We start from the raw sequence: 12,753 nt of genomic DNA, 5'->3' as shown, positions 1-12,753 counted from the left end.
CTATGCCTACAATTGAATTTTTATTTTCTTCAGGATTAAAGGCAGCCTCACCCAGTGTGTTCAAATTTGTCTTTCTGAAGGGCTTTAAAACAGCTTAGCAATAGTTAATGAACAATTTCTGAAAGTGATTAGAAAGTGAGGTTTGTGAACTTAGGTTCCTTCAAAAGTCTCTATAATGATTGCAACAAGATGGCTAGTTCCATCACCTTCCTGTACTCAAACTCACAGAAAACTGCTGTCCTACAGTCTCATGTTGAGCAGCCAACCTGAATACATGATCTCCTGTCCTCTCTTTATCTAGAAAACTTTCAAGAACTTTCACTACTCACTAGTAGTTTTTTGGTCTTTACCATGGTTGTTGACTGTGCTTTCACAGAACTGTCTTCAGATCGCCATATTTCCTTTGATTTATTGAGATTTTTTCAAAGCATTTGGTATCAATTACCATCTTAGAGAAGTGACGCAAATGATGTGCGATGATACTTTGAACTTTGTGCCTTTGCAAAATCTCACATTGTTGCAGCTTTTATCCTGTATATGGACAGAGATATGTGGGGTTCAGGGAACAGTTGCATGCAATGTTGTCTGATATTAACCCATCTGATGTGTTTTATCACCTATGCCAATTCTTTATGTCAAAGATTTACCTGGCTGTTTGTATATCTTACTCTTCTGTTAGAATTGTTTAGACAGGTTTACTCTGAAGAAAAGAGCAAGATACACCATTACATACATTATAAGACAATTCCTTTATATAAATAGTAGTGATAGTGATAGTGATAACACATATCTCAGATAGTGATAACACATATCTCAGTTGTTGTTTTTTTAATTTCTATGTCCTAATTTCTAATTTCTACTTTATTAAGGAAGTCTGATCTGGGCTGCATCTGTACCATTACTAGATGGCAGCAAAAAGCTAAAATTATTTGTTTGCTGCCACCTAATCATTATCCAGACATTTGCAGACCAAACTTGGTAGCCCTGTCTTAATCATTCTTGACACAGATTATGTTCTTTAGAAGATGCTAGTACTTTCCACAATAAATTGGTTGATAATAATGTAAATTTTATTTTTACATTTGTGGGTTGTAGAATTTATTTTCAACAGCATACTTTTCATAGCTTCAAAATGAAGGCACCAATCTAAAAATATATTCCATATTGAATAGCAATAGCACTTAGATTTATATACTGCTTCATAGTGCTTTACAGCACTCTCTAAACAGTTTACAGAGTCAACATATTGTCCCCAACAATGTGGATCCTCATTTTACCAACCTCAGTTCGATGGAAGGCTGAGTCAACCTTGAGCCAGTCAGAATCGAACTCCTGACAGTAGGCAGAGTTAGCCTGCAGTACTGCATTCTAACCACTGCATCACCACAGCTCTCATTGAATACATGAATACTGAATATACTCCATATTGAAAATTAAAAATATATTCCATACTGAGAGTGGAGGTTATGCAACAGTTGAATTGAATTGAATATAAATCAGTGTCAGTGTTTTTCAATCTGAGCAACTTTAAGGTATATGGACTTCAACTTCCAGAATTTCCTGGCCAGCCTGGGAAACACTGGAAACACATTTTAAAATTACTGAGGTTGAGAAACATTTTTCAAATAATCCAATACTACATTATTCCTGAATATTCACACATGGTTTCTCACAATCCTCTTATCTTCATAGTAATGTATGAGGAAGTGAAATTGAAGGAGGAGGTGGCTGGACCAAAGATAATGAGTGCCCAGTATAATTAAGTGGGATCTAAACTTAGGTTCCCCTAGCCCTAGTAAAACTCTCTATATAGAAGGGAGCAATTCTTCTTATATGGAGAATTCTCTAATAGTGAATAATGTGAACAAATATAGCATTAACAACAGTTTTGAAAATCAGTATTACAGACATTTAAGACAAGTGGCAACCATTCAGTATCTGATTTAAAATAAATTAGGGAAACCGTGCAGGACACCTGAGGTCAAAGGAAGTATTTGGCTTTTCTACTGTATAATTTTTTTATTATTATTATTTTGATTTATATGCCACCCTTCTCCGGAGACTCAGGGCGGCTTACAAGGCATTAAGCAATAGCCTTCACACTTTTGTATATTTTATACAAAGTCAGCTTATTGCCCCCACAAACTGGGTCCTCATTTTACCTACCTTAGAAAGGATGGAAGGTTGAGTCAACCTTGAACCTGGTGAGAATTGAACTCGCAGTAATTGCAGGCAGCTGGAAGCTAAATACTACCTTTTAACAGTAGCATTAGTCTGCTGCGCCACTCAGGCTCTTATAATGACGTAACCAGTGTGTTTCTGCTTTTCCTTCATGTTGTATCTTTGTGTTTTGTGGATATGTGTGCCTTAGACAGCATAAATAGACTGTGCATGCTTTGCTTTGGGTCACATGACCAGGAGGGAGGGGTTTAAAAGGGAGCAATTGTGGTTTTCTCCACAATGAATTTCTTGGGTTTGTTGTTGTTTAACTCAATGTTTATCATACTTCTCTCTCCAAACCATAGTTCGTTGTGTTTCTTGGAGAGTTACCTTGCTGATGAACAGACGTACAGATAAAGTCCTGAACTTCCTTATATAATTTATTTCCAACATTTTTTAGGTTGGAAAGAATAATTTAAGCAAAATCAAAAACTGCATTCCTTACAGTGATATCAGGAATCATCCAAAGTATAAATATAAACTTTGAAAATACAGGGCCCAATTTGATATGGGGAAAAAAGTTAGCAAACTAATAGTCGTGTTTGAAAGAGAGGCTGATCAAACTACAATTTGCAGAGACAGAGGAAGAGTAAGAGAAAAATTTCCCTGATGTATTCATCTGAGGAAGGTAAATGGCAGTTTCCTTCCTTCCTTCCTTCCTTCCTTCCTTCCTTCCTTCCTTCCTTCCTCCCTCCTTCCCTCCCTCCCTCCCTCCCTCCCTTCCGCCATGCGGTACCATGCCTACCAATTCTGCATAGCATACAAACAGAAACAGGAAATTTAAAACAACAAATCACAATGGGACTAAAGTGATACTCCTCATCTGAGAGTACCACTATTGTCACCTTGTATTTTGTGATTTTTTTTAACAGGCCTAAAGTTAATGTCCCCCAAATGTCCCATCAAACTACCCTGCTAAAAAAATCATCAGGAGTTGTTGCTTAGTATGTGGGGGTTATTGCAGATGCCAGCAGACCGAACTCCTTTGGGGATGGGACTCTAAGCCAGCCTTCTCTCCCTGATCCCAACAAACAAGTTGTCAGTATAAAACTCAAAGGGATTTGCAGTGAGCTAATATACAGTTTCAAAAATAATGTTCCATGGTTTGCTGATGTATTTTTAATGACAAACCAATGATGGAAATCATGCCCTTCTAACAAAAAAAACAGCAAGAAGCCAGTCAACCACATAATTCTTTGCAGTGAGCAAATGCACCTAAAATACCTATTTTTTTTGTGTGGGCTGTATCTTGCCTCCAGTCTCAGATGCACTCTACCTTTTAATACCAGTTGATGAAAAAATACAAATGGAAAGAGTCTGCTGTTGTGCTTGGCTGGTTCCCTTAGGCATTGAATTGGCAATTGTGGGAACAGAGTGCTAAACTGGAAGATTTTGATCTGAACCAACACGTATGCTTTACAGTAACATTTAATGATGGCTCTCTTTACATTTGAAAAAAAAAATGGGATGTATTAATATTGCAGGATCCAATCTCCATCGGACCAGACGTTTTGTCTGTTGTATGTGGCTTTTTAGATGTTGATTGGGGTGTTGATGGCTGGCTATTAAGTCATTGGCTGTTATTTGCTTGTGCTGCCAAGCCCTCACCTCCTTAGCTGGTGGTCAATCATAGCCAGCCATCAACACCCCAATCAACATCTAAAAAGCCATATAACAGGCGTCATATAAATACCACACACAGAACAGCCCAAAGCATACACTCTGTTAGGAAGAAGTTCCCTGAAGGTGGGCTCCAGCATGAGTCTGAAAGCTTGGAAGATTGGTCCCGGTGACCGTCCCAGATTGGAAACTGCAACATTTGTGTATTAATATTGTTAGCTATGAAATACTGTTTTAGAAAGCAGGGAGAGATTATACTTCTGCTTTTTCAAATAGCAGCAGAATATCAACTTTCTAGATTTTTTTTTTTAATTTGATTTATATGCCGCCCTTCTCCGGAGCCTCAGGGCAGCTTACAATGCGTTAAGCAATAGCCTTCATACTTTTGTATATTTATACAAAGTCACCTTATTGCCCCCATAATCTGTGTAATAACTGGGTCTAGTTATTACACAGATTTCTGTGTAATAACTGGAAAACGTTATTTGTTTATTCACATGCTTTTCATTCTGTCTTTCCAGGCAACCTAGTTCAGGCCAGTTTACAGACATATAAAAATATTATTTCAGTTCAATAATAAAACCGACCTAGAACAAGGATATATGAACATCTGAACAGTACGACAATAAAACAAATTTAGTATTTTTTAAAAAATCAACTTGAAACCAATGCTCACTGTTATAGAATCATTCATTCAAAAGTTGAGAATGATAAAATTATTATGTAGATGATAAGTTTTAAGCTCTGAAGTATGTTGAACAGCATCATCCCAATTAAAAACTACAGTACTTAAAACTGAAAAATGTTAAGGAATTATAAGACATGTGAATGATAGGCAAAGCAACAAATAGGGTCTCTGATACCAATCTTAATTTTAAAAAATTGTTTATACAAATGTAGTAAACCTTTAGATCAGGGCTGGGCAATTTATTTTCCCAAGGGGCCACATGGGGACTGTTGTGGAGGGCCGAACCAATGTACACACTGATTTGATGTCTTCAAACTTTGTCACCTCAACTGTTCTACATGAGGGGTGAGCCCTGCATAAGGGCTCTCTCTCTCTCTCTCCTCCCCTTCCCATGGCCACCAGCTGATTGAAGGGGTGCACAGCAATTGCGCAGAGTAGGCCTGACGCGGATGCTTTTCCTGCCCCCTGCAGTACATTTATTTACATTTAATTTCTGATTTCCAATTGACGTCATGTGAGCCAGACGGGGATAGTCAAAAGGCAGATATGTCACAGGGGTGATAAAATGCCCAGCTATGCCAGAAATGCATTAATCCTACTGCAATTAATACAAAATAAGAGAATATCTTATTCTGAATATTATACTAGTACAACACAACCTGTTCTAAATGCATGTAGGTACTCCTTGACTTATGACCATTTGTTTACCAGCTGTTCAAAGATATAGTGGTGCTGAAAAAAGTGACTTGCAACCACTCTTTGTGCTTATGACCATCGCAGTACCTCTATGGTCATGTGATCAAATCATCATGACTGACTTAATGATCATCTCCCTGAACAATGAAAGTTTCAGTCCTAATTGTGGTCATAAGCCTGTAGTCCTGACAAGTGCCCAAGAAGCCATTTGTGTAAAGTCATGAACTGCCTTTCAAAGCAGCTCAACCGTAATAGGGTATTATGACTAGGCAAGGTATTAATGCATGACTGACTGAAGGCAAAATCATGCAGTGTGCTTCTAAAGAACGGGGAGCAGCAGGAACCAATTGTTTATAATGTTTTCCTGAAATAAAATAATCAGAATTAAATAGAATTGTCTTCTGAGACATGGAATACTTAGGAAAGATTCATCCATTTATCAGTATACTTTTCATAATCCCATGATTAGGATTAACTGTGTCTTCATTGTGCTATTAAATGATATTTGAATAGTATTACAAACACAACCTGAGGTGGGAGAGTAATTGCAACAGTGTCCATAGTAAATCTTGATGATAGCAAAATGACAACATGGGTGCAGTAGCATTGTACAGATTTTTGCCATTACTTACTTGCATGCCAACATCTGATGCAGGTGTACAAGTTCTGACATTAGAATGATGCTATTGCACACATTTTGCCATTTTGTCCCTTCTTGTGTCCCCTGTAGGTTCCCAAGCCTGGTTGTTTCTTCTAGTCATGTGTTACAAATGACTTGAGTTGAAAGGACACAGTCAAGTGATCTAGACCAGTTAAGGTGTTGTTCCATGGGGACAACGTGAACTATAACTTTTATATTTTTAAGAAAAAGAGAGCCATCAATTGTCCACTGTGGAAAGACTCACATTTTAGAGATACTGCTTAAATAACACCTTATATTCTCTACTCTTACTCCATATTTTTCAGAAATATTTATAGATCCTGAAAGTTTTAAACGTGTGTAGTGTGTTAGAATTCTTTTTTTAAAAAAATATTGTTTCACATAGTGATACCGTGTTACATATAAACATCACTCCTACTCACTTTATTTATAAATTAAGAGCACTGATTTATTATATTCTGAGCAGAAACTGAAAAGTAGTAAATGTTTAAGTGGTTAATCTTGGTTCATAACAGTTAAGAAGTTATAACCACAACGATTAGAACACTGAAATATCTTTAATTTCATTAGAGAAAAGACAGTATCTGTTTACTGTATGCCTGTAACCTTGTATGTATGTATGTAAAAATGTATGCTTTTAATGTTTAAATAGGACAGACTATAGAAAGAATAGATTTATAGTGTAACTTTAGAGAAAGAGATAAATCTACAATTATACTTATAACTGCTGTAAAGAAGATCAGAAACCACTCCTTTATATCTTTTTTCTTTTCTATTTTTCTTCTACCTTTTTTCTTTATTTTTTGAACTTCAGCTCTTTTATGTCTTCCTTTTTCGTTTTTACTCTATTTTTGTTTGTATTTTTCTCTTGTTTTGAAACTTTCAATAACATTATTTATTTATTTATTTTTATTTACTATGTAATTTATATGCTGCCCATCTTGTTGTCCAGAGTAATGCCAGGTGACTTACAAATAATAAAAATAGCAATATAAAAACAAATTATATACACACATTATCCCTCCTTCCCTTCTCTCTCTCACACACACACATACACACAGAGGATTATCTTTTGAGAGAGTGAGAGAATATTTGTGAATGTGTAAATGAAAATAAGAATATTAATCATATTTCTGCACTTGTAGTATAAGATGGCTAGGCCTGATGAAGTTGTGTGCATATCTAATTTTATCTTAATTTCCAAGTCACACTGCTTGTTCCATAAGAAGACTTCAAATGGCTAAAATCAGGAGAATGTGGGAGATCTTTTTAAAAAGACTTTTTTAGGAGAATAAAGTACAAAATGGTTTCACATCTCTTGTCTTAACATGACAAAATAATGTTTAACTCTTCATTTAAATACCTACTAACTGAGACAAACAATCAAGGAGAAGAGATAAATATTGTGTAAATTGTGCAGGTAAATTAACCCAGAAGATCAAATTAAGTAATTAAAACTTCCATAGTGACCCACATCCTATGCTACGTGGTGCATTGGTCTGATCTTGTCTTTATATTCTTCTTTCATTTCACAGATAGCAGGAGCTTTATGGTGGTACTACATATCAAAAGGGATTGAGTATCTGGACACAATATTCTTCATCCTAAGAAAGAAATTTAATCAAATTAGTTTTCTTCATGTCTATCACCATTTCACTATGTTTACTTTATGGTGGGTTGGCATCAAATGGGTTGCAGGAGGACAAGGTGAGTAAACTTGTCTACTAAGTGGAAAGTAAATATTGAAAAGAAAATGAATATTCATATAGAGTATTAACATATAAATATTTTCTATACTACAGTTATAAAAATGAGTATGTCTTAATTCTGTGGTGCTAATAGTTTAAAGGTATATTCTTTCTTGTCTGGGAAATGAGGGGGAGTAAAAATATATTACTATAGTCTTGTGAAACGCTTTTCACACTGGCATAAGTGCATGATTCAGATTTTAAATCCATATTCTTCCCCTTGTGTTTAAGTCTATGAACTGCATGAAGCAACAGATAGATCTAACTTGCTTAACTAAAATTCTGCAACTACAGGCAGATAAATTTTTTGACTGTGCCTTGCTTAATTTAGCAGGGTGATGAAAGAATCTAGTCAACCAAGTCATAATAAATTCAATAAGACTTCCATTTTATGCTTAGAACATCTGTATTTATTTTATTCTTGTGCACTGTGAAAACTAGTTTTAACTGCTTCGTTTTACTCTGTGGATAAAAATTGTACATAAAGATTATATCAGGCTGTAATACATATCACACTTTCTTTTCATTTTTTCTTTATGGTTCCTTAAGTCATACAACTCTCTTTCTTTAAATCAGAATCTTGGCCTTAGCTTGCATTTTCTGTCTTTAATTATGCATGTTTCCCTGTGTATACATTTCCATAGATTGCCCTATAAATTAGATATTTCATGCTCTTATTAAATAATAAATTCATAATTTCTATTATATGGTATAACCGTTCATATGATTTTGCAGTCCCTATATACTTTATAGTTGTAAACTATAACAGTTTGAAAGGATGTACATTTACCCAAAATCAACAATCCATCCAGTACAAGTCTAGAAAAATGAGTCATCACAAATATCAGTTTTCTGACATGATCAAGTTTTACATTTGTGTGTTCAATCCAGCACAAGAAAACTGTGGAGATTATCTCTTTGCTAAGTCATTAGTAGAGCTAGTTCTCCACTTACAACCATTCATTTAGTGACTGTTCAAAGTTACAACAGCACTGAAAAAAATGACTTAGGACTGTTTTTCACAACGTAGGACTGTTGCAACAACTCCACGGTCACATGATTCAAATTTGGATGCTTGGCAACTGGTTCATATTTATGTCATGTGTCCCAGGGTCATGTGATCATCTTTTGCGACTGTCTAACATGCAAAGTCAATGGGGAATCCAGATTCACTTAACAACTGTGTTACTAATTTAACAATTGCAGTGATTCACTTGTGGCAAAACTCACTTAACAAATGTTTTGCTTAGCAACATAAATTTTGGGCTCAATTGTGGTCGTAAGTCAAGGACTATCTGTACAACTAGGAGTATGGAAGAGTTATTCATTGCTTAGCCTCTATTGGACTGAAAATGGACATGTAATCACCAAACATTTCTACTCTTAGTTGTGCTGTGTGTAGTAAAATTACAAACTAAGTTTTTCAGGCATACATATCACATAGAACAAGTGACGTGGGAATATGATTCCATTTTTCGATATTTGTCGCAGTTTATGGTTGCAATGAAATTGTAGCAATGCATACAAGCTATAGAGTGCCTACCTATAGAGTCCCTTAGGTGGGCTTTTACGTGAATAACAGAGGAATCTCTTACTTTTTTTTTTTCTTGTCCTTTGATCTACTCCTGAGAAATTATAACTTTTTAAAACTATAAGAAGAAATGATGAGGGAAACTGATATTGAGGCACTGTGCTTTCTTCTCCTTGGTGAGAAAAATGTAAATATCATTGAATATTGAATACCTTAATGATTTACGTAATGTGCTTCTTTTGTTTCTTCTACCCAACAGCATTTTTTGGAGCTCATATAAATGCTTTCATTCATGTTGTCATGTACATGTACTATGGACTAGCTGCCTGTGGCCCAAAGTTCCAAAAGTACCTTTGGTGGAAACGATACTTGACCATAATGCAATTAGTAAGTAATGTTTGTTTTTTTAAAAAAATCTATCAGTTCTTTTTTAAATTGGGTCTTTTCAGTGTCAGAACTTTGAAAGTAATAAGTACATAGACACCACTTTTAGAGAGGGTCTTTTCCAACATGAGGAAACTCACATAAAGGAAGAAACCCCCTACCACAAGCTATTGCCATCAGCATAAGATACTCACCTAGAGTTCTTATAGCTGTTCTCCCTTTTCCCATACAATCACTCCTCATTTAGTGACTGCCCTCCATTCCAATAATCATGTCATTAATCAAAATAATAATCACTAAGTGAGCATGTATTGATAGAAAAAGATCACTAGTTGATGCTGTTTCATTCAAATAAAATTCTGCCCTACAAGTCCTGTGACTGATCCATTGTTTCCTCCCTACCAACTTTCAGGGTGGTGATATTGCTTAAATAAGCTATCTCTTCCTGAGCTGCTTTTCTTCACAGGGCAGAACCTCCCTAAAAAATGCTAATCACAAGTTAATAAGCTCAGGTCTGTGACTTTAATTAGTTGAGTAGAACCCTCCAGCCAACTGTGCTACTGCCTGAAACTGATCATTTTTTTACCATTGTATTTGTGAATGATTGCTAACCAAGATAGTCACTAAACAAGGAGTGGCCGTATGCAGAGTATATTTCTTAAGAATAATGGGAGAAAGCTTATACATAATAATCATTTAAATCTGCTAAATATAAGTACAGTTCATATAACACACACAACTCTAGTACGCTCTCAATTCTCAGTAAAAAAATAATCCTAGTGACTTTTTTCTCCAATAAATATGAATGCATGTGCAAATCTGTGTATCTATAGACATATTGGCCCCGGACAGCACTCTAAAAGCGGGCAAGACCTTGAAAATAAACTATTTATTTATTTACTTACTTACTTAAGAAAATTTATATGACCACTCAGCTTGCTCTCAGTGACTCTGGGCAGCTTACAAGGATAAAAGTCCAATACAAAAACAACAATAAAAAAAAAACACACACAATAGCCCCACTCCATACTCCTGGCAGCAATACAAAAGCAAGCTTAGGGTTCCAAGTCATGTTCAGTCAGCTTGCTAGCCTCTTCCTCCTCTCACTTCTAATTCATATTCAGGGGATTCATGTCTGCAAAGAAGACCTGCTCTATCTAGAGTGGTGACCTCTATCAGTCTGATTTTTCAGAGATACTCTGGTGGAGAGCCTCTGTAGATAGAGGAGACCTTGCAGATGTTTCCTTCTCCTGGGGAACTTCAAGAGGAAGGCAGGAATCACAGGTTCATCCCTTTTGAAGCAATGGTGGCAATCATTTCCCTGTTTCAACAGCATCTTCCTTCATTGCATTCTCAGCAACATCATGTAAAATGATCCTCCTTCCTTTAGTTCGCAGATAATTAGAGAGCCCATCATGGTTTTAAGTAAATAAAGAAATGTATGAATGATATTCAGACACATTTTCAAGGGGGGAAAAGCTCACATAAACTCTTAACAGAAATTTAATAATCAGGATTAATGGACCTTCTGTTATTCTACCTTTCAGCTTCAGTTCCATGTGGCTATTGGCCACACCGCCCTGTCTATTTATATTGATTGTCCCTTTCCTAAATGGATGCACTGGGGTGTCATTTTCTATGCCAGCACTTTTATTGTTCTGTTTGGTAACTTCTACTATCGGACATACAAGATGCCCAAGCAGCCCAAGGAGCTCAAGCAAAAAGAAAAGAATGGCAAGATCACCAACGGCGTAATAGCAAATGGTACAAGCAAGCCGGAAAATGGTGCAATTATGGAAAATGGAAAAGTGCAGAAGAAAACCAAAGGAGAGTAACTTGATTCAAGCCTTAAACATTGCGAGCAGTGAGGATTCTTCAATCTGATAATAAAAGAAAAGGAAATACTGTCCTGTCTTTACCAATTGACCTTTAGGTTGTTGAAGAGATAGAAAACATTATTTATGAAGATTGTTTTAACAACAAAAATCCTATTGTAATTATGTAATTATTGAGATTCATTAACTTTATGTAAACTTTTAGACTGCAGGTGTTGGTAATGTAAGAAAGAATTGCTGAAATATTCTTTACTGTCAATCCAGTGGTTAAAATTGCAATTAACCATGGATACAATTGATTTATTGAAACAGACATCTTTTCGAAAAAGAGAGCTTACAAATTGTACCATTTCTAATCAATGTTTTAAGCAAAAGAAAAAAGTGGGGAAAAAAACCCTCAATGAAAATATGGAGAGGGAAGTTTGCTCTCTCTTTTAATAATTTGTAGTTTCTTCATCTAAATTATACAGTATTGCTGTATTAGGTTGTTCTAATTTTCCCCTTATGTCTGTTACATTGTTGTTCATTGTGTGAAAATACACCTACCTCTTTATTTGGTAAAAAAATAACAACTACTATTAAATATTCATTTCTGAAATAAGGAGCCCGTAATATATTATTTAGAAAAAACATTTGTCTCCCATTAACAAAATGTACTATTTATTAACAAGCATAAAACCACATTTGAACATATTTAACGATTCTTGTATCCAATTGCAAGAAATGCATGGGGTTGATGCTTTTTGAATGGTTGGATGTACATAGTGGGTGGATCAAGGATAGAACTCAATTTTTACTTTGCTGATGGCCTACTTATTAACCATGGGACAAATTCAATATAAAGAGGAGAGAGATTCGTAATTATAAAGAACTTTGCATTTGAAGGCTTGAAATCCACAGTTTACTGGAATTTAATTGTGGCAGCAAGTACTTCAATGCCATGACCAGATGCACTGAACCTATATTGTTGTGAACTGTTTATTCACACAATAATCTTGCTCTTTGGTACTGTAAAACCTCCAGACTCATGTGTTTAAAACAGGCTCTGTGCATGTAATGATGGTTCTTGCAATCGCATCCCTGCAAGAACAATAACTGTCTGGTAAGATTCTATCCTTTCCATATCAGCTTCTCTAAGTCTTATTTCCATGGATGCTCTTCTCATTCCTTCTGCTGCACCATTGTGGCTTCTCTCTAAAGTTTGAGAGGGTACCTCAAGCTCTTCTCTACTATGAACTGCATACATTATATTGCACTACAATGAAGAAAGTTCAACAATGACTCTTCATTCGCACAACCAGGGCAATTTGGAGAGAAGTCATGATTTGCTCCAGCTTGGAGTGACTTGGAGGGAGAGCTGCATCACCCAG

At 35.7% G+C, this 12,753-nt stretch overlaps 1 protein-coding gene across 1 annotated transcript in view; it reads left to right on the top strand.

The window, feature by feature from the left end:
- Nucleotides 1-11,984, top strand: part of ELOVL4 (ELOVL fatty acid elongase 4) — a 42,715-nt gene extending 30,731 nt beyond the window's left edge. Inside the window, exons 4-6 of the mRNA XM_034431853.3 lie at nucleotides 7,421-7,592; nucleotides 9,424-9,551; nucleotides 11,096-11,984. Of these exons, the coding sequence (XP_034287744.2) occupies nucleotides 7,421-7,592; nucleotides 9,424-9,551; nucleotides 11,096-11,383 (588 nt within the window). The 3' untranslated portion in view covers nucleotides 11,384-11,984. The remainder of the gene's footprint in view (nucleotides 1-7,420; nucleotides 7,593-9,423; nucleotides 9,552-11,095) is intronic.
- Nucleotides 11,985-12,753: the final 769 nt, after the last annotated feature.

The sequence above is a fragment of the Pantherophis guttatus genome, chromosome 1 (genome assembly GCF_059756535.1).
Source record: "Pantherophis guttatus breed Tessera chromosome 1, ASM5975653v1, whole genome shotgun sequence".
Taxonomy (NCBI): Eukaryota; Metazoa; Chordata; class Lepidosauria; order Squamata; family Colubridae; genus Pantherophis; species Pantherophis guttatus.
This window is presented reverse-complemented; position numbering and strand designations above follow the sequence as displayed.